General features: G+C 43.6%; 1 protein-coding gene across 13 annotated transcripts in view; it reads left to right on the top strand.

The window, feature by feature from the left end:
• Cadps (calcium dependent secretion activator) overlaps positions 1–22079 on the top strand; it is a 444098-nt gene that overhangs the window by 378624 nt on the left and 43395 nt on the right. For all 13 annotated transcript variants that reach the window (XM_075988597.1, XM_075988589.1, XM_075988596.1 and 10 more), the window contains one exon: positions 19323–19355. In XM_075988597.1, coding sequence (XP_075844712.1) covers positions 19323–19355 — 33 coding nt within the window. The remainder of the gene's footprint in view (positions 1–19322; positions 19356–22079) is intronic.

Genomic DNA, 22079 nt, shown 5'->3' with positions numbered 1-22079 from the left:
CAAATTTTATATGATAAATTTTATATGAGAGAGTGGGGTCTCTGAGCTGAACTAGGAACTCAATGCCCTTGCAGGAAGCAGTTGGTTTCTAAGGGTATATTAAGGTAGGTTCCTGGTAAACAGAAATCTGCCTTACAAGATTCCTGAGGTACCGCGCACCGTGCCCCCGTGTCTGCGCTCGGTGCGCTATTACCCAGTTCGCTAGCTTCGGGCAAGGGGGCTGGAGGTTAAAATGCACAGACACACACAGAGAGACAGCGACATGGGTCATCCTTGAATTCCCCAAGAATGCCCCCGTTTTTGTGTTCAGGGACAGATTATATAGAGATAGCCACGCCCCAGCCAAACCCACCAGAAACCACTCTCCTGCCATCAGGAACTCCTGAAGGTCTCCTGCTCAGAGCAGCTGTAGACACTCAGATCAGGGGATTACAAGAAATTCAGGATCTGGGGTCTCACTGCTCCCAACACTGAGGAATGCTGAATTGATGCTTGTTTCCCCAAGAACAATCCTGTTTCCCCAAGCAGAGCCCTTTGTTTAGGATATTGTCACCAATGCTGCCATTGGGGGGGGGGGGGCTCTTTGGACCTATTGCTATTCAGGAGAATCAGCAGAGTCTTTGCCCGCTCAGCACCATGGTTGTCCTGAAGCTGAACACAGAACAAGGCACTTGTCCTCTTGGAGTTTGGGTTCTATTCAACTTCTTATAGAGACATGTCCAAGTGAAAAATCAAACCCCATACATGGCAGGGCTGGGCCATGACCCCACTTCCAGTCAACACAAGTAGCTTTTCTGCTTGCTTGGAACGTTTACGTAATTACAACTGTAATTCACAGCTGTGAGTTTCCAAGATGCAAGTGTGTCCACGAAAGAGACAAACTGGGAAGCAGTGCAGTGTGACCTTTATGAGAGCAAGCCACGCAGGTTAGCTCCTGCCGTGACTAGCTGTGAGTCTTCTAGGAAGTCCCTCAACCTCCCTGAGCCTGCTCTCCTCATCTGTCTGCGTGAGGTTCATCACGCTCAGCACTTGACACTGCTCAGCCTCAACTAGGCTAGACTACGCGTACAGGATGTGTGCATCCTTCAGGCTGAGCAGCGCGGAGAAAGGCTGGTTCTAAAGGAGTTTGTGAGCCTTGTCAAATTCCTGTCTGAGAAGGGAGGATTAAGACAGAAGGAAGGGAAACTGGAAGGAAAAATGGGTCTATTTGGCTCAGGCATCTGTTCAGAATCCCCCTGGGGTGTGGGGAGGGTTGAGAACATAGCCTCCCAAGATGTATTTTCCTAGCATGGCGCCCCAGCAAAGCAGACAGGATCATTCTCCTGCAGATAAGTCTACAGCTCCTGAGCAGGGTGTGGAATAGGATGTTTGTGCTTTGGTAGAGACGGTCATCCACCTCCTGCCCAGCTCCCTAGCAGCGATACAGAAAGGCGGGGGCTAAGAGTAGCGTGCTGGTACCATCTAGTTGACTTATTTAGAGTTTCTGATGCTGTGATGAACTGCCATGACCAAAAAGCAAGCTATTTATTTGGCTTACACTTCTGCATTAGTTCATCACTGAAGGAAGTCAGGACAGGAACCCAAACAAGACAGGAACCTAGAGGCAGAAGTTGATGTAGAGGTCACGGAGGGGCTGCTTACTGACTAGCTTCTCAAGGCCTTTTCAGTCTGCTTTCTAATAGAACCCAGAATCACCAGCCCAGGGGTAGCACTGCCCACAATGGACCAAACCCTCTCCATCTGTTTTTGATTTAAAAAAATGCTTTGCAGGCTTGCCTACAATCCAATCTTATGGAGGCCTTTTCTTAATTGAGGTCCCCTCCTCTCAGATGACTTTCGCTGTGTCAAGCAGACATAAAACTAGCCAGCAAAGAAGTTAAATCGCAGCCAACGCTTATGAACCTGGGCAACCCAAATATTCACTGACGGCCCTGCCACCAGGGCTCAGTGTTCTTGTGTGCAGATGTTTGGGGAGAAGCCAGAGGGCTCTCCTGCCTTCCGTGGCCCCCTAGAGAGCTGCAGTAATCCTTGATCTGGAGATCTGGAGAAGACCTTGAAGTGCATTCCAAAGTATTCACTATAGTTATACAACTACTTATGAAGTCTTGTATGTGAAGGGTAAAAAAAAAAAATAGAATGCTTTTTGCTTACGGTAGTCATCATTTAATCTTGACCTACATGCCTGAGCAACTTATCCTGTGGGAAACCTAACTGTGGCCACCATGAGAACCATCACTCACAGATAAGGAAACAGGGGCTCAGAGAGGCAGAGAAGTGTGTGACAGTAGAGGATCCTTTGCTGCCAAATCAAAGAAGCTCCAATCGCAGCTCTTTTCTGTCCTGGCTGTGTGTTCCACGGAGCAGCTCAGCCTCCTGGAACCCGGTCTTCACACCCCCAAAATCAGGCAACAGGCTTAATGAAGGAAAAGAGCAAACTAGGCACCCAGGTAATGTGTGTGTGTGAGTGTGTGTGTGTACATATAAACCCATCCATATTTTCTACATGACTGTGTATTAATTGCTGTTCCCGAAGACATGTAGTGACTGAGAGAATAAGAGCAAAAGTTGAAATGTGGCCGATATTCTGTTTTCTTTTCCCTTAACTTTTTAAAAATGTACTCTCCACTAGTAGGCCCTTTAAGGAAACTTTCTAAAAGATAGATAGATAGATAGATAGATAGATAGATAGATAGATAGATAGATAGATAGATAGATGTATAGATATAGATAATGTTTCACTTCTTTCCTCATGCATCAATTCCAAAAGGAATTGATTATTTTTGAGCCAGGAACTACTAATGGGAAATCTCCAGTGTCACAGTTCTCATATCTAAAAACAGCACCCAGATATGGGCCTCCCCTAAAACACACAGAAAAAAGGCCTTGTGAGTGTGTGTGTCCACATAGCATTGTGAGGGCTATTCTTTTTTTAACTGTGGTAAGATACACATGACCAAATGCATTGTTTTAACTCTTTTCAAGTGTACAGTTGGACCGTTAGACTTTCGTGCTATTGGTCAGGGAGCACCTTTTCCTTTTGCAAAGCTCTTCTCATCTTAAAGAACTCAGATCTGCATCCCTTTATGCCGCTTTCGATTCCGTGCTCACATGGACTAGAGCACTTCACAATTGGCCCAGTATGCCCTTGATCTTTGGCAAGCAATGAAGACATTTCATCCCCTCTGGTGGCACAGCTCTGGGAACCCATCCTGCTGTCTATGATTCCACACGCGCTCCAAGGATGGTGTTTTTCTCCAGTCTTCAGGAAGCACTGGAAGGGGTTTTCACTGTAATTGTCACTTGGCCCCAGGCAGGAGCCACTGAGGCTCGCTCAACTGCTCACCCGCACACGCAGTCCCAGTACATCCCACCCACTCACACATTCTGTTTCACCCAAGCAGTCAGTCCCTCGGTTGGCACTCGGTACACATTCCTCTTCCCAAGACGCACTTCGAGCATCCAGACTAGGGCTGGGGGGTGGCCAAGTGTTGCTTTTGCCTTGGTAGAGGGCAAGCGCTCTATCCAAGCCATGACTCCATTGAAGAGAGGCACCAACAAAGTTACTTTTCAAAAAGAGGCAACCTTCCCATAAAACGCCCTTCTCCTCTGAAGGGTTCACAGTTCTACACTTGCTTTGCTTTTTAAACAGTTCACCATAAAATGAATGTAAAAACATACCTCAAAAAATAAAATAGTGAGCCAGATGGCTCTAACAGCCAAGCCTGAGAACCTGAGTTCAGACCTTAGAACACACACAGTGAAAGAAAAGAACTGGCAGTCACAAGGTGTCCTCTGACCGCCACACACCCACCATAGTACACGTGCATACATGCATGCATGGACAGATGGATGAAAGGATAGATAGATAGATAGATAGAGATAGATAGATAGATAGATAGATAGATAGATAGATAGATAGATAGATATAAATAGATAGAGATAGATAGAGACAGATGATAGATAGATAGATAGATAGATAGATAGATAGATAGATAGATAGATAGATAGATAGATAGATAGATATAAATAGATAGAGATAGATAGAGACAGATGATAGATAGATAGATAGATAGATAGATAGATAGATAGATAGATAGATAGATAGATAGATACAGATGATAGATAGATAGATAGATAGATAGATAGATGATAGATGATAGATAGATAGATACAGATGATAGATAGATAGATAGATAGATAGATAGATAGATAGATAGATATAAATAGATAGAGATAGATAGAGACAGATGATAGATAGATAGATATAAATAGATAGAGATAGATAGAGACAGATGATAGATAGATAGATAGATGATAGATGATAGATAGATAGATACAGATGATAGATAGATAGATAGATAGATAGATGATAGATGATAGATAGATAGATACAGATGATAGATAGATAGATAGATAGATAGATAGATAGATAGATATAAATAGATAGAGATAGAGACAGATGATAGATAGATAGATATAAATAGATAGAGATAGATAGAGACAGATGATAGATAGATAGATAGATAGATAGATAGATAGATAGATAGATAGATAGATAGATAGATAGATACAGATGATAGATAGATAGATAGATAGATAGATAGATAGATAGATAGATATAGATAGATAGATAGATAGATATAAATAGATAGAGATAGATAGAGACAGATGATAGATAGATAGATATAAATAGATAGAGATAGATAGAGACAGATGATAGATAGATAGATAGATAGATAGATAGATAGATAGATAGATAGATACAGATGATAGATAGATAGATAGATAGATAGATAGATAGATAGATAGATAGATAGATAGATGATAGATAGATAGATACAGATGATAGATAGATAGATAGATAGATAGATAGATAGATAGATAGATGATAGATAGATAGATAGATAGATAGATAGATAGATAGAGATAGGTAGGTAGATAGATAGATAGATAGACTCAGATAGATGATAGATAAATAGATAGAAGATAGATACACTCAGATAGATACATAGATAGATAAATAGACAGATAGATACATAAATGATAGATAGATAGATAGATAGATAGATAGATAGATAGATAGATAGATAGATAGACAGACAGACAGATACACACAGACAGACAGATGATAGATACATAGATGGATGGTAGATAGATTAGATAGAAGATAGATAGATAGATAGATAGATAGATAGATAGATAGATAGATAGATGATGGATAGATGGATTTAAATATACATAAATAAATTTAATAAAAATGTTTAAGAAATCATATAGAAGCACTCAATTTAAAAAATAATAATACATGTCTGACCTTCCACTTACTCCTTAGCATTTTTGTATGAAGGCTCCATTAGAACCCACTCAAGGGGCTAGGGAAATGACTCAGTGTGCAAAGTGACTGTTAATTAAGCGTGAGGACCTGAATTTAGATTCCCCAGCCCCCATGAAATATCTGGGTGAAGTGATGTACATCTGTAACTCCAATATTAGGTGTGGGAGAGGTGGGCAGATCCCTGAAGCTTGCTGGCCTGCTAATTTAATCAAAATGGCTGTCTCCAGGTTCAGCAAGAGATCCTGCCTCAAAAGAGGTGGAGGGTAAAAGGGGAAGACACTAAGTCTATCTCTGGCCTCTCCATACCCATGCATCCATCACACACAGAAAGAAACAGAGACAGAGAAGGACAGAGATTTCTTTAGAAACCCATTTCGTTTACCTTATAGCTAACTGCTACTCTCATGTGAATGTTTCCTTGGCGTCATTTTGTTTTGCTTTGCTTTGTTTGGTATGTTTTAAAAACAGGGTGTTGATATGTGACCTAGACTGGCCCCCAATGGCCATATAGCTTAACTGGCCTTAGACTTGTGTCCCTCCTTGGTGTAGGAGGGTCTTCTGTCTATGTGTTACTTTTCATTGGTTAAATAAAGAGACTGCCTTGGCCTAGTTGATAGGGTGAACTCAGGTAGATGGGGAAGACAGAACAGAATTCTGGGAGGAAGAAGGTAGTGAGGCAGACACCACGGCTCTCCTCTCCGAGATGGACGCTAGTTAGACTCATGTCGGTAAGCCACAGTCAAGTAGCGATGCACATTAATGGAGATGGGTTAAATTAATATGTGAGAGTTAGCCAATAAGGGGCTGGAGACAATGGGCCAGGCAGCAATTTAATTAATACAGATCTCCGTGTGATTATTTCGGGCATAAGCTAGCCAGGCGGCTGGGAGCCAGGTGGCAGGAAGCAACCTGCTCTCCTTTTACAACACCTCCTGCCTAGACACGTGGCACCACATCTCGTTCATGGGCATAGTCCATGACTGGCCAAACTGAGCTCACCTGTCCTTCCTCCTGATGTGTGGCTTTTCCTCACTTTACCCCTTCCCCTCCCTCCTCCTCCTAGGTTTGGCAGGACTGTCTCCTCTTCATAGCTTTAGAACTATGAATTATAGCTGTTGACCTTTACTTCTTGTTTCCCCCACAAAATGACACCAAGCACCCAAATCCTTTTTTCTCTGCTCCAAACTCTAGTAGGAACTAGAGATAGAGCTGCACGTTTCTCCCTCCATTCCTGTTTTTCAGCAACTGTGTTTGTGAATATCTTGAGTCTAGACTCCTGACAAGACAGACTTCTTGTAAGGATAAAAATTGTCCGTCCAAACTGTCCTCAGTCGTCACTACCCATAGCTCACCAGGACTGAATTAAAGCACAAAAGTTCACGTTTAAATCATCACACATAGCTCTTGAGTAGTGCAGGGTAAGAGCAACCTCCACATGCAGCCATATTAAGCAGGACAGCCTGCTTCCCTAGCACAAGTGAGAGGGGTGGCTGAGCCATCATTCTTCCCTGCCCTGGGTGTGAACAGAGAACTCAGCCTCTCTGTGAGGAGATCCATCGATCCCATTTTGCAGGCGAGAAAAAAAAATGAGATTAAGAAACCTGACTCATGAGTGGTTGAACTAGAATGTAGCCACGTATATCCAACTCCAGAATCCCTGATTATAAGCCTGGACTGCCTCAAGTCCCAATAAACACTCCCCACAATCCCTTCCTGATCCATATTCTGCTGCTCAGGACATGATCATAGCTTCTCCCTGGCTGACCAGGGAAGTACATATCACAGAGGTTGTATTTCATTATTTATCATTCCATTCCGTTTGTGCCCTAAAATGAAAGCCTGAGAACTGGATGTGAGGCAAGAATTTGGACAAATGTACGAAGTCTTGAAAAATGAGCGTTTGGGCTCCCTGCCTGTTCACAAGAAGCTTGTTCCTTTGAGCTGGAAATTCCAGCAGCAGCAGGACATGGGTCAGCATGTCTCGATGCTCATACCTCCCTGAAGGCACTGGCCTTGCCTAATCTTGAAAGCCCTGGAATGGGAGTATAGTACATGGTGAGAGGCCACCATGCCTCTTTACAGCAGCCTTTGAGCAATTCCCACAATAGCCTAAGAGGTCGGGTGACTGGCTTGCAGCTAAGAGGGTTGCTAGGAGAGTCAATGTGGCAGCACCCAGAACTGCCTGGCACAGGGAAAGCGCCTGGCATAGGCAGCCTGTCTCTTCTCCCTCTCTGCCTTTGCCAGGGCTCCCTGCTGGTCTTGCTTCATTGTCTGCTCCCTGTATAGATAGCTGCTCTTTATTTACCTTGAATGTTTTTTCTTCCCCGATATGATAGCTTTTCCCAGATACTTATTCTTTCCAGAACAAGTATGGATACTATGAACACTAAACTATTAAAGCATTTCTTTCTTTTACCCCTACAGTATTTATAAACCTTTCAAGGTGTGGGAAATGCTTCCTGTCCTACATTCTTCCTAGAACCTGAGTCTTGTGCCCTCTGAGAAGGAATCTAAGGAAAAACAATTAACCTGATCCTCATTATAATATAAGGAAATGGAGCCAGCAGGCTAGGCAGCTGGTTGGAGTCTTCAAGGAGTTAATGGTCAGCATAAGATTGGTGTTTTCAAATTATTTTTTTATTTTTTTAATTGTTTTTATTGAGCTATACATTTTTCTCTGCTCCCCTCCCTGCTTCTCCTCTCCCCTTCTACCCTCGCCCATAATCCCCATGTTCCAAATGTTCTCAGGAGATCTTGTCTTTTTCTACTTCCCATGTAGATTAGATCCGTGTATGTCTCCCTTAGGGTCCTCTTTGCTGTCTAGGTTCTCTTGGAGTGTGAATTGTAGGCTGGTTTTCTTTGCTTCATGTCTAAAAGCCGCTTATAAATGAGCACACATTATATTTATCTTTCTGGGTCTGGGTTACCTCACTCAATATGATGTTTTCTAGATTCACCCATTTGCCCACAAATTTCAAGATGTCATTTTTTTTTCTGCTATGTAGTACTTGATTCTGAAATGTACCACATTTTCCTTATCCATTCTTTGGTCAAGAGTCATTTAGGGCTGAGTGGTGGTGGTGCACGCCTTTAATCCCAGCACTCGCGAGCCAGAGGCAGGCGGCTCTCTGTGAGTTCAAGACCAGCCTGGTCTACAAGAGCTAGTTCCAGGACAGGCTCCAAAACCACAGAGAAACCCTGTCTCAAAAAACCAAAAAAAAAAAAAAAAGAGTCATTTAGGTTGTTTCCAGGTTCTGGCTGTGAAAAATAATGCTATTATAAACATAGCTAAGTACATTTCCTTGTGGCACCATTGAGCATCCTTTGGATATATACTCAAAAGTGATATTGCTGAGTCTTGAGGAAGGTTGTTTCCTAATTTTCTGAGAAATCTCCACACTGACATCCAAAGGGGTTGTACCAGCTTGCATTCCCACCAGCAATGCAGGAGTGTTCCCTTTACCCAACATCTTCTCCAGCATAAGCTGTCATCAGTGTTTTTGATCTTGGCCATTCTTACAGGTGTAAGATGGAATCTCAGTTGTTTTGATTTGCATTTCTCTGATGACTAAGAATGTTGAACATTTCCTTCAGTGTCTTTCAGACATTTTAGATTCTCTGTTTAGGTCAGTACCCCATTTTTTAAAAATATTTATTTATAATGTATACAATATTCTGTCTGTGTATATGCCTGAAGGCCAGAAGAGGGCACCAGACCCCATTACAGATGGTTGTGAGCCACCATGTGGTTGCTGGGAATTGAACTCAGGACCTTTGGAAGAGCAGGCAATGCTCTTACCCTTTGAGCCATCTCTCCAGCCCAGTACCCCATTTTTTTATGGATCATTTCTTCTTTTGATAACCTTTTTTTTTTTAGTTCTTTATATATTTTGGAGATCAGCCCTCTATCTGACGTGGGATTGGTAAAGGTCTTTTCCCATTATATAGGCTGCCATTTTGTTTTGTTGACCATGTCCTTTGCTTTACAGAGCTTCTCAGTTTTAGGAGGTCCTATTTATTAATTGTTTCTCTCAGTGTCTGTGCTACTGGAGTTATGTTTAGGTCTCCTGTGCCAATGTGTTCAAGTATACTTCCCACTTTCTCTTCTATGTGTTTCAGTGTGGTGGTTTTTATGTTGAGATTTCTGATCAATTTGGACTTGAGTTTTGTGTGTGGTGGTAGATATGGATCTATTTTCATTCTTCTATAGGTTGATATCCAGTTATGCCAGCACCATTTGTTGAAGATGCTTTATTTTTTTCATTTTATATTTTTTTGCTTCTTTGTCAAAAATCAGGTGTTTGTAGGTGTGTGGATTGATATCTGGGTCTTCAATTCAGTTCTATTGGTCCTCCTGTCTGTTTTTATGTCAATACCAGGCTGTTTTCAGTACTGTAGCTCTGTAGTAGAGTTTGAAGCAGGGATTGTGATCCCTCCAGAGGTTCCTTTATTGTACAGGATTGTTTTGGCTATCCAGTTTGTTTTGGTTTGTTGTTTTTTTTATATGAAGTTGAATATTGTTCTTTCGAGGTCTGTGAAAATTTTGCTGAGATTTTGCTGGGCATTGCATTGAATATGTAAATTGCCTTTTGGTAAGGTTGCCATTTTTACTACGTTAATTCTACATACCCAAGAACATGGGAGATCTTTCCATTTTCTGGTAGACTTCAAACTAAAATCAATCAAAAGAGACAAAGAAGGACATTTCATATTAGTCACAGGACAAATCCATCAAGAGGAAATCTCAGTACTAAACGTTATGCCCCAAATACAAAGGCACCCTCCTATGAAAAGAAACACTTCTAAAGCTCAAATCATACATTAAACCCCACACACTGATAGTGGGAGACTTCAACACCCCATTCTCACCACTCCATAGGACTGCCAGACAGAAACAGAGAAATAAGGGAACTAACAGATGTTATGACTCAAATGGACTTAACAGACATCTATAGAACATTCCATCCAAACATAAAAGAACATACCTTCGTTTTCTAATTCTTTTTACACACTGAGCTATCTTGACCTTAAGTCTGTCCTAATCCACGAGTGAGAAAATTCCTTCTATAAATTGGCAGGTAATACATTTTTCTGACTCTGGAAGCCACATGGCCTATGCCATGACCACTCAACTCTGTCCTTCCAGCATGAGAGCAGCAATGCACAATGTATAGAGAAACGGACACACGTGTTTAAATAAGACTTTATTTCTGGATGTTGAAATGTCAAGTTCAACAGTTTTCATCTCACAGAATATATCATTCATCTTTTTTTATTTTCTTTCAACTGCTTAAAATTATGAAAGCCATCTCAACTTATAGAACATCGAAAATTAGGCAATGGGTTGAATGTGGCCCATGGGCCATAATGGCCAACAGAAACCTAGTGCGTATAGCCAACGCCCTTGCAGCTAACCATGAGTGAGTCAAACCGTGATAGTAATTCAAAAAGACATTTCTGAGAGCTTGCTGTGTGACAGGCGCTCCGCTAGCACCGTGTGCTATGCCAACCTGCTAAGGCTCAGGAGCTCTCTCAGAAGGGAGACACTGTTCATCCTTGGGTTCCGCAGTTGCAGAGGAAACTATAGAAACTCTGGAGGGCTAAATGATTCCCCAAGACCATACATTATCCACTAATGAGGGCATTTGGTGATCCCGCTGCACCCCTTATGATTGAAACTCTTGAATTGTTTATCCTTTCTGAGCCTTGGTACCCCAACCTGTGATTAATTGGGCAAATTCGGTAGAAAGTGCCCTGGCCAGTGTTCTGTGCACACTGCTGACCATTTGAATGAGATGCCTCTGCATATTCTTGAGTGTTTGAATACCTGGTCCCCAGTCATTGGCAGAGTTTGGGTGGGCTTAGGAAGTATGGCATTACTTGAGGAAGTATGTCACAGGGGAAGGGCTTTGAGGTTTCAAAGGCCATATACCATTCCAAAATTCTGTCCTAGAGCACCAACAACTTCCCCACAGTGTACTTCTGGGGAATGCATGTCGTGGATAGAGTGGAGGAAATATGAGAAAAGATGGCGCCTTACTCCATGGCTTAGTTATCTATTGCTACATAGTAGCCCATGCCAGAACCATTGGCTTAGTGATCACTGCACCCAGAATGATGCTGTGCACCTATAATTCCAGCAATTGGGAAGTAGAGATGGGAAGACTGGCAATTCCTGATCATCCCTAACAACACAGTCAATCTGAGTCTAGCTTGACCCTGTCTCAAAAGGCAATAAAAACGATCAATATATTCTGCTCACAATTTTGTGAATTTGGAATCTGAGGTAAGCTTGGACAGGAAGGTGTTGGCCCTGTCGCTGGGGTGGTACACTCCGCCGCACTGGGCAGGTGGCTGAGCTAAAGGGCTACTGGATGTCTGCTTATGTGCTTTCTCTCTTCGCGCCCCTTTCTTTCCCCTAGGGAGGGGTCTCATCCTGTCAGGCTTTTCCATGTGATTTGCATTTCTGCACGGTGCAATAGCCTTAGGAGGGATGGTCCCATTTAAATGGCAGCTGGCTTTCAGGAGTCAAAAGACAGAAGCCTGCAGCATTTGTCAAGATTCCAGTCAGAATGGACACCACACCATCTCTACACACATAGCCAGTTGTTGCCCTGACTCCACCTCCATTGATTGCACTCATGTTTTATGTGAACTAAAGGGATTCATAAAAATAAAATGTTTGGAACAGTGTCCTGTAAGTGTCAGGCATGTTAAAAAAAATCCTATCTTAGACTCGGGAGATGGCTCAGTCTATAACATGTGGAGACCTGAGTTCAGATCCCTAGAACACGTGTAAAACGCCTGGCATGATGTCATGTACCTGTAAGCCCTAGCATAGTGTCATAGTGAGATGCCAGAGACAGGCAGATTCCCACAAGCTCCCAGGCCATAGAGCCTTGCGTACACGATGAAGTTCTAGGCCATAGACAGACCTCGTCTCAACCAAAAGTTTTGAATGTGCCTGACGATCAGCACCCTAAGTTGTCCTCCATTGTCCTCCATCCACCTACACACACACATGCACACACGCGTGCACACGTGAGGACACACACGTGCACGCACACACACACATGCACACACGCGTGCACACGTAAGGACACACACGTGCACGCACACACGCACACGTGCAGACACCATGCACACATGTCCCTGCACACACACACATGCACACACGCTTGCACACGTGAGGACACACACGTGCACGCACACACGCACACGTGCAGACACCATGCACACATGTCCCTACACACACACACATGCACACACGCGTGCACACGTGAGGACACACACGTGCACGCACACACGCACACGTGCAGACACCATGCACACATGTCCCTGCACACACAGACATGCACACACGCGTGCACACGTGAGGACACACACGTGCACGCACACACACGTGCAGACACCATGCACACATGTTCCTGCACACACACATGCACACATGCGTGCACACGTGAGGACACACACGTGCACGCACACACGCACACGTTCAGTCACTATGCACACGTGAGGACACACACGTGCACGCACACACGCACACGTGCAGACACTATGCACACGTGAGGACACACACGTGCATGCACACACACGTGCAGACACTATGCACACATGTCCCTGCACACACAGGAGCACCTGTATGTGCACTCACTTTTTAAATATATATTTACATTTATTTATTATAGGTTTATTTAGAGTTAGATTTATTATATGTGTATATTTATATATTTGTTTATTATTTACTTGTGTATATCTATATATGTCTTTTGCAATTAATAAACTACAGGACACATGCACATAGGCACATGTGCAAGCTGAGGCTGTGCTATTAATATTGCCATTAGCCCTCTGCCTTTATCAGACAGAAAACGGATGCTTAAAGATGTCAATTACCTGCCCCACCTTGGCAGGTAACAGAACCAGATGGCCACGGAGTCATGGGTGTTCTGACCCCCACTTTGCCTCGTATGTGTGGCAAATACCAGTTCCTTTAGAACTCAAAGATCCTCATTGTGCTTTTTTTCTTAATTGTGCTCTCAGAATACTGTAGCTCAGAAAACCCACTTCTAGAAACCTCTAGCTTGAGTAAAGAGTATCTTACCAAATTCCTTCCAATTGTTTTTTTTTTCCTCTGTGACTAGTGGTAAGGAAAGATAAAGAGGAGCTTTTGTTCCTTTACTGACTTTTCTAGGGCCAGGGTATAGGGAACTGCAGTGAAGTCCAAGGACCTGGCTTTGATCCTTGGACCCTATGTGGCGGAAAGAGAGAAGTGACTCAGAAAGGGGTCCTCTGACTATACAGGCACCAGGGCACCATGTATACACACGCATGCGCATGCATGCTCTCTTCTCTCTCTCTCTCTCTCTCTCTCTCTCTCTCTCTCTCTCTCTCTCTCTCTCTCTCTTTCAATTAATCAATGTAATAAAAGTTTGTAAAAAGCCTGTATCCATAGATAAAGATAAAGAGGGATTAAAAACTGAACTAGTAAGCGATAAGATTATTTTAGGGATGGAATCGCTATGGCCAGGTCACCATTTGCTTAATGGCCTTGACTGCATTCACATCGCTAAAAAGGCCTGTGTCAAGGTAAGCAAAGCAAAAAGGTGTCAGGTCCCCCAGGCAGCCCTAGAACTCAATGCTGAACCTTTGAGGCGGTGGGATGTGGTCAGCAGTTTCAAAGCAAAGGCAAAGGAGGCTGGCAGGCAGTTCTTATGCAGCCCGACTGGCAGGGGTGGAGTCCACTCACACAGAGAAAAAAAAAATCACTCCCTTGTTTTGTTTCTAGAGACTGTGGGGAGAAAGGAAAGCCTAGGCACTAACTAATGCAGTCATCTGCTTTGGGATTTCTTTTTTCTTCATCTTTGAGTCTTACCCACCAGATTTCTGTTCAAAAAAAGAGAGAGAGAGAAACCTAATCCACTTTTTTTTGTCTGTGCATTGATTTAATAGTATCAAACCCTGAGGTCCTCGTGGCCTGCACCTGGGTTGCTTTTTCCCCTAATGAAGCAGGAGAAGTGGTTTAAGCTCCTGCCGGGCTCCCTGTCAAAGCTACACAATGATTAACTCAGGTCCCCTTATTAGGAATGGGCCAAAGAAAATCCCTTAGTCATCAGCATTGGTGAGTGCTCAATGAAAAGATTACCTTGGGCACCTGAGAAATAATGGAAGCACTCAATGGAGGAACCATTAAGCCCGTCCGCACCCCCTAAGTCAGGTGGGGCATTGAGGGAATTAGCGGGGACATGGAGGCAAAAGAAACACTTTTGGACCTTCAGCCCTGCCCGAATCAGTCAGTCCTATGATTATTTAGACCCCTATGTAGTTCCTGAAGAAGCATTTTAGTTTGTATCTACACACACACACACACACACACACACACACACACACACACACACACACTGGTTTTAAAAACCACTTGGATGTATTTGAGAAAAATACACCTGAATGACAGGTCCAAAATATAGCTTCTGTGCCTTCAAGTCCTATTGGTTCTTCGTCTTAGCTTTAGGGTGTTCAGCTATAGAATGGGAATGTTAAAAGGGCCCCTATTCAGAAGGGATCAAATATAGCATGCCATAATTTAAAGTCATTGATAAATAGTAAACACCCAAAATCAGACTTTTACCTATTAGTTGTTAGACAGACTGGAATCATTGAGTAGCTGGAGAGACTGTGTGTTTGGACGTCATTAAAGGAACCTAGGAGTCATGAGCACGTGGCTTAAGTCACAGTCCCTGTTGTGACCTTTGTCTCTAGTGACCTTAGTTGCAGGCAGTGAAAGTAAGCACCCCACCCTCACTTCCACAGCCTCCCGTGATTTAGATTTCCTTTTCTATTCTCATTCCTCAGAACTGGCTCTGCCTGGGGGCCAGGACCAGAGGGCTAAGGAATTCTACCAGAGAAGCAGACAGTGAAGTCTCATAAGAAGGGCTGATCACCATCACAAAGAAGAGTCCCAGAATTGTAGGGCCAGATAAAGCCACACTTCTGCCTCTCCTTGGAGGGCAAGTGAACCCCTGCTCAAAAGCAATGTACACCTTGTGTCTGAGGGAAAATCCTTCTTCTTGCCTGTCTCCTGTACCAACAAGTGCCTGGGCCCCAGAAAAGGGAAGGTAGTTTCACTAAGTGTATAGCTGGGGCCTAAGAAAATACCCAGAGGACTTAGAAATACTTGGATATGCTTTGAGGAGGAACAGGATCATGCTTGGGTCCACCATCCTGAGAATCAGCTCAGGCACCTGATGGTACCCTCAGCATCTTTTCCTACAGCAAGAAATTGTCACAGGTTGTAGGTGTGGAATGAAGCTACCACACGCACAGTGAGGAGTGCTGGCCCCTACTGTCCCCAGCAGGCACGGTAACCATAGCTGCTCATAGTACTATTGGCGTGATTGGATGTACTTGGCTGGATTGTCTCATTCAGTCTCTGGCGTCCCTTTGAGTAATGTTATTACTGCCCCATTTACAAAGGAAGCACAAAGGTACCAAGCTAGAAAATGGGCTACAAGCCAGACTTCTAATCCAGCCAATACTGAACCCATACTCCTGGACACTGAAAAGTCTTCTTTTAAAGTTAAAAAAGAAAAGATATTAAATATACATACACTTATGCCCTTACACACACACACACCACAAACTTTTGATAACCACTGATGAAAAGAAGTTTGCTTTGGAAGGTAATCTCTTCTCTCCATTAAAGAATATCTATCATACATCATGGACAATGGACTTGGATAGATCTGAAGAGCTGTCATTTATTTGATTCATAGGCAGAGCCTGGTTCATTCTCAGACAATCATATGATGTGTGTGTGTGTGTGTGTGTGTGTGTGTGTGTGTGTGTGTGTGTGTGTGTTCACTAGGGGTTCTGCATAGAGGGTTGCAGGTGAAGGCCAAAGGACAGCCTTAGATGCTGTCACTTGGGCACTTTCCACCTTATTTTGAGACAGAGTATCTTCATTGGTTGGCCCATTGGTTGAACCCATTGGTTGGTTAGGCTTGCTGACTAGAGAGGCCCAGAGGTCCCTCTGTCTCCCCCTCTTTTTTGATACGGGCTGTTTGGATCAAAACTCAGCTCTCTGTACTTTACCGAAGTGTCTCCAAAGTCGGCATACTTGAATTTTGTACAGATGAATCCAAAGTCCTAAGGGTTAGGGGGATCTGGTCATTCTTCTCTACCCAGAGTGCTGCTGGCCTAACGACATGAAACTATACAGGACTATGGTGCTGAAAGACCACGCTACTGGCCTTACACAGGAAAGGGGTCCTGGGGACAGGGTCTACATTCTGCTCCTGTTCCTTCTCAACTTCGATTTAGAAAAGAGGGAAGGGGAAGTGTTGATCATTTCCTACCTCATGAAGGGGCTAGAAGGAGAGAAGGAGAGAGCCTGGCAGGCACCTCTCAGCCTGGTGAAGAGACAGGTCCGCAGCATTATTTGTAGTGAGAGGGCGGACATGACCTCCAGAGATGGCCAGTCTCTGCTGATGCTATGCTTACTGGCCATGCTTCCTAGAGCCCCACAATTTTCTTCACTCACTCTGATTCTCAGTGTTTAGAAACTGCCATACCAGAGTCCCATCCTGCATGTATTCTCCTTCACCAACTACAAGAAGACTCTAGATTTTCATACTTGCCCAAGAAACTTATCCTCTGCTTCACTTTCCTTCTCGACTGGACCTCCAGGTTGTCTTTACCTTCTACATCTTTCCTAAAGTTCAATGGCCAGAAACCCAAGACAACAATCTGCCTCCTTCCAAAAAACAGTAGAAGTATAATCCACCCGCCACACATGGGCTACTTTTTCTGTTATAATGAGGATGAGGAAAGATCACTAAGACCTGGTGGATGGCTGGATAAAGAATAACCCAAGCTAGGCAGTGATGGCGCATGCCTTTAATCCCAGCACTTGGGAGGCAGAGGAAGGTGGATCTCTGTGAGTTTGAATGCAGCCTGGTCTTCAGAGGAAGTTCCAGGACAGCCAGGGCTACACAGTGTAACGCTGTCTCAAAAAACAAACAAACAACAAGAAGAAATAATAATCCAAGATCTGAGGAGGCTTGTAACCTGAGCTCACTCCCCAGAACCCACATGAAAACCAGGTTCAGAAACATCCTCCTATGGTCCCCGTACTGGAAGGGCAGAGATAGGAGGTTTCTTTGGTCTTACCTGCCAGCCAGTCTAGGCAAATTGTTGAGCTCCAAGATCAGTGAGAGACCCTGTCTCAAACAGCAAGTAAGTGGAGAGTGATCAATAAGGACACCTAGTGTCAACCTCTAGCCTACACACACAGAAACACACACATACACACACGCACATGCACACACATGCACACACAGATGCTCAAACACACAGACGCTCACACACATGCATACACACGCTCACACTTACACACACACACAGGCAGACACACATGCTCACACACACACAGCACGCTCACACTTACACACACACACAGGCAGACACACATGCTCACACACACACAGATGCGTACACACAGACACACACACACAAACTGGTCTGGACTGGAGGCTGGTGCAAGTATAAAGGGTACACAAAGTTTTCATTCACGCCACAAGCTTGCCTCCTGCCTCATCCTCCCAAGGGAACAGTCTGACTGGTATCACTCTCTAGATTGGAACTGCGTGTGAGTGGTAAATGGGGAGTAGGCGTGTTTAAAGGTTGATCATTTCAGCTGTAGCAAAACTCCTACCAACTGCCAGGCATCAAGTTGACAGAGCAAAGGAGGTGATTTCTCACTGAGAACAGCTCTTTTGCCAGCACCCGCTCTGACCACTGACGTTTCAGCGCTGAGCGCCTTCTCTTCCCTGAGCATTGAGAAGATGGGAAATTCCAAAGGGCTAGCCTGGGCTCAAAGCAGTGCATGTGCATCAGGCTTCACTGCCTTGTGGCTGAGAACACGGACACAGAAAGTCCTTAAACTTGAGCCCATGAAAGAAATTTGCAAAGTAGAATATATTATCTAGTAATTATAGTCCTACAGATTACAAGTCCTAAGGGACTTGGCAGGCTTTCCCCAGGGCAAAAACAAAACAAAGCAATGAAAAAAAAAAAAAACCTTTGACTCTCAGTGTGGACCTCTCTCCACCCCAGACAAGCTCCCTGGGTTTATTCCTCAACATCAACTGGCTAGAAATTTCCCAAGCAGCTGGAACTCACCAAGGCCTGTTGATGAGTACTTCAGTTGGCTTGCTTTGTGTTTATGGACATCCCTGGACTTTGTGTGAATGTGTGCCATGTCAGCAATTGAACCAGCCATGACTAGCATCTGCCTTTCTTTAGGCTCAGAGAGATGAAGTCACCAGTATGCCATGCGGTTTTCATGTGGTAGTGCTGGATTTGAACCCAGGTCTGAGTCTGCGCACCTCATTCTATCTAGCACTGCACTCTGTCACTCAAAAATTAATTTCATAACCATTCGCTTCACTTTCCATATTGGTTTTTGGTGCCTAACCCAAAGGCCATAGAACAGCAACTTTGGGACAGCCCCAAAAGGTCTACTTGAAAAACTTGTGGAAAACCATGCATGTCTTTCTGGCTTGAGGGACTCACCCAGTTCCTGCTACTTCAAAAGCTGAACTATCCGACACTAAGCATGGAAGAAGTCAAGACAACCTGCAGCCAGATTATAAAAGCTCAAGGTGCCAGGAATGCCGGGACTCTTGATTACTGCCTTAGACTTGAAAGTACTCTCCCAGGTTTGACAGTCACCTTTCCGTTCTTTCAAGTCAGGGAGGAAGATGATAAATTCCCAGAGATCTCTGGAATCTGAACCTGTAAAGCTGCCCACTCTCCCTGAACAGCGGTCGGTCAGAGCTTGAAAAATTTGGGGGGCACTTTGCATTCTAGTACCTGTTTGTCCTGGTCAGCTCCATGGACCGTCACATCATCTGAACTCGGATAATGACTGAGCTGTACAAGGGGAACTCAAACACTCGCCTCACGTTGTGCTTTCTCTCCTCCTCAGGTGAAGGCAGCTTCCAAGTATGTGGACGTGCCTGTGAGTATCTGAACATCCATCATCGCTTGTGTTTTAGTTGGCTTTTTTTCCTATTTTCATGATGTTTTGGGTTGTTTTTGTTTGTTTTTGGCTTACTCCTCTTGGTTTTTTGAGACAGGGCCTCGCTCTGTATTCCTGGCTAGCCTAGAACTCCCTGTGTAGACCAGGCTCACTTGGAACTCGCAGAGATCCGCCTGCATTGGAGCTGGGATGAAGAGCACTCGCAGTTTTTGTGCTTTGTTTTCGTCCATGCGTATCTGAGCATTGTGTTTTGTTGGATTGTATCTATTCTGTCCTTAGCTTTGCTTTCACGGTGGGTGCTGACTTCATGCCTGGCTCCCAAGCTCTATATTATCTAATGTGGACCAACAGAGACCAAGACCAGAACCATGTTTTTTCCAATGAGAAGAAAGCATGATTTTCTGTGTCGTGAAGGGAGGACCAGTGTGAGGGTTAACCCAGTTCCCTCTTGCTTTTGTTCCTCTGGTTGCCTGTCACTCAAAGTCCTTCTGCTCCTCCAGCACACACACTTTGTGGCCCCAAATTGGAAATTTCAACAATGGTTCCAATATTTTTTGGTTTAAACAAATACATTCTGATTTTGTTCATTTGGGGGTCAATCTGCAATTGTTTTAAGGAAAACTTACAAAACTGTTCATAATTAGTGCTAGCCTCATTAATGAAAAGAGCCCTCAAAGTTCATGGAGAAGGCACTTGAGGTTGCCCAAAATTTACATTTAAATTGAGGTTAAGTACTACACATGAATGCTAAAGTGTGGGATTACCTGAGATAAACCAGAAGACATTTCTAGACGGACCTTGCCCTGCCTATTAGCAAAATAAAATTGGAGAGACTTTTAAATATATTCCAATAAAGGGGAAAGGAAACGATGCTGTTTCTCCATTTCTAACAAAAGGGGTGTGAGTCTATTATAAAATATTAAATTTAGGAGCTTTATCTCAACAGTCCCTGAGGGGCTGGTACTGAGCGAGTCTCATTCTGGACGTGGTTAAGTACCCTCCTTGTTCAAATACTTATTTGTGAAAATTTGTTTTTTTTCTAAAAAGGATTTATATTAACATTTAAATTCATTTCCCCAGGAAGCTAAGTGCGTAATGGTTTATTGGCTTATTTCTCAAAGGAAGACAAAATGGAAAACTGGAGTGAACGTAGCATTAGCATGCATTTTGTTTGTTTAATGAAAGAATGTACAATCAATAATTATGTTTGAATTTATACAATACTTCTCATCAAGGGACCCCACTCCTTCCTGTAGGCAGAAGAATGGAGAAGAAAAAAGGCTCACAGAAGTGTAACAAGGGGAGAAATGAAGCAATTTACTCTTAAGTTCCAGAGTAAAAGCTCCCCCTTTATGTGGGATCTCTGGCCATGCTGCTCCATCTTTAAAATGGAGATGCCCCACACCTAGGTCTGCCGCATCCATTAAATGGTGCTACGCGTGCAGAACTCACGTGAGCATGCGTTAGATACTCATGCAGCGTGGAGCAAAGGGCCTTTCAGGGTGTAATGATACCCAGAGCAAAGGATGGATGGGTCTGCTGCCGTAGGCCTGTCCTCCGCTGAGTTTATGAGTGTCAGAAAGGGAAAGACCAAGCTCTTAGCCCAGAGATCTTGTTGTCTCCAGCTGTGGGTGTGGAGAGGCAATCAGAGAGCATCAGGAGTTCTGGGTCCTGCTCTTCAGACAAGGCCCAATATATAAAGAAATTGGATTTAACATAGGTATTAGCATCAAGCCACATGAGAGCAGCATTTTAGAAAAATCAGAAAAGACTCACTTCCGTCAATCTTTTATGCCTCAGCCTAACAATTCCCACAGGCCAGGTCCAGCTTTTTTTTTTTCCTGTAGATGGGGTAAACAGGACTCGATGCTATTGAGAGTTCTTTATGATCAGAAATCACGAAGATACTCATAGGTTGATGGTGCTGTCTCAGGAACTTGAGGATATGGGAGAACAAAAATGACTTAGCAGAGTTTCCCTTTCTGGAGGGGCAGACGAAAATGACATAGCGTGGCCTCCGCTATGGTTTGACCACTGATGACACAGAGTGTGATTATAACCACCGCAGCCAAGCGTTGTGAAGCAACCACCAGATGTCCAACATTATTTTGAGCCCTTTAACGTTTTGTCTTGGTAATGTCTTTATTTTAGAGGTGGATAAACTGAAATGGAGGCTCACTTGATTTAGGAGGGCCAGGCAGTTGACAGTAATAAAGCTCACACTTCAAACTATTTTAGACACTCCGCCACACTACAAGATGAGTTTAGTTAGTGCATAGACACATGCTTGGATAGTGGAGCAATTATTCTACTATCAGAAGAAAAAATGATTAGTAGACCAAACTGATGATTGTGCCAGTTGTTAATAGCTTAGAACTATGTTATATTTAAAGAGTAAATTGATTAAGTGTATACTTTTATAGCCAGTAACCATATATACTAAGTCTTACAGAAAATAAATAATTCTATAGATATCGATGCCACACAATACACATAGGTATATATAGTATTTAGATATAGTAAACAATCATTTACTTTTGAAGATGGCCCTGTCAGAGGCTCTTGTTCATTTCATCCTGTTCAATAGAGGAGGCAGCTGAAGAACCTAGAAGTTGAAAAGGTATTCCCAAAGGTCACCTGGGCAGGAAGTCAGCAAGGAAGGGTCAGGAGGGCTGGTTGACGGTAGAGCCTGTCTGTTCTCGT

The sequence above is a fragment of the Microtus pennsylvanicus genome, chromosome 10, assembly GCF_037038515.1.
Source record: "Microtus pennsylvanicus isolate mMicPen1 chromosome 10, mMicPen1.hap1, whole genome shotgun sequence".
NCBI lineage: Eukaryota > Metazoa > Chordata > Mammalia > Rodentia > Cricetidae > Microtus > Microtus pennsylvanicus.
This window is presented reverse-complemented; position numbering and strand designations above follow the sequence as displayed.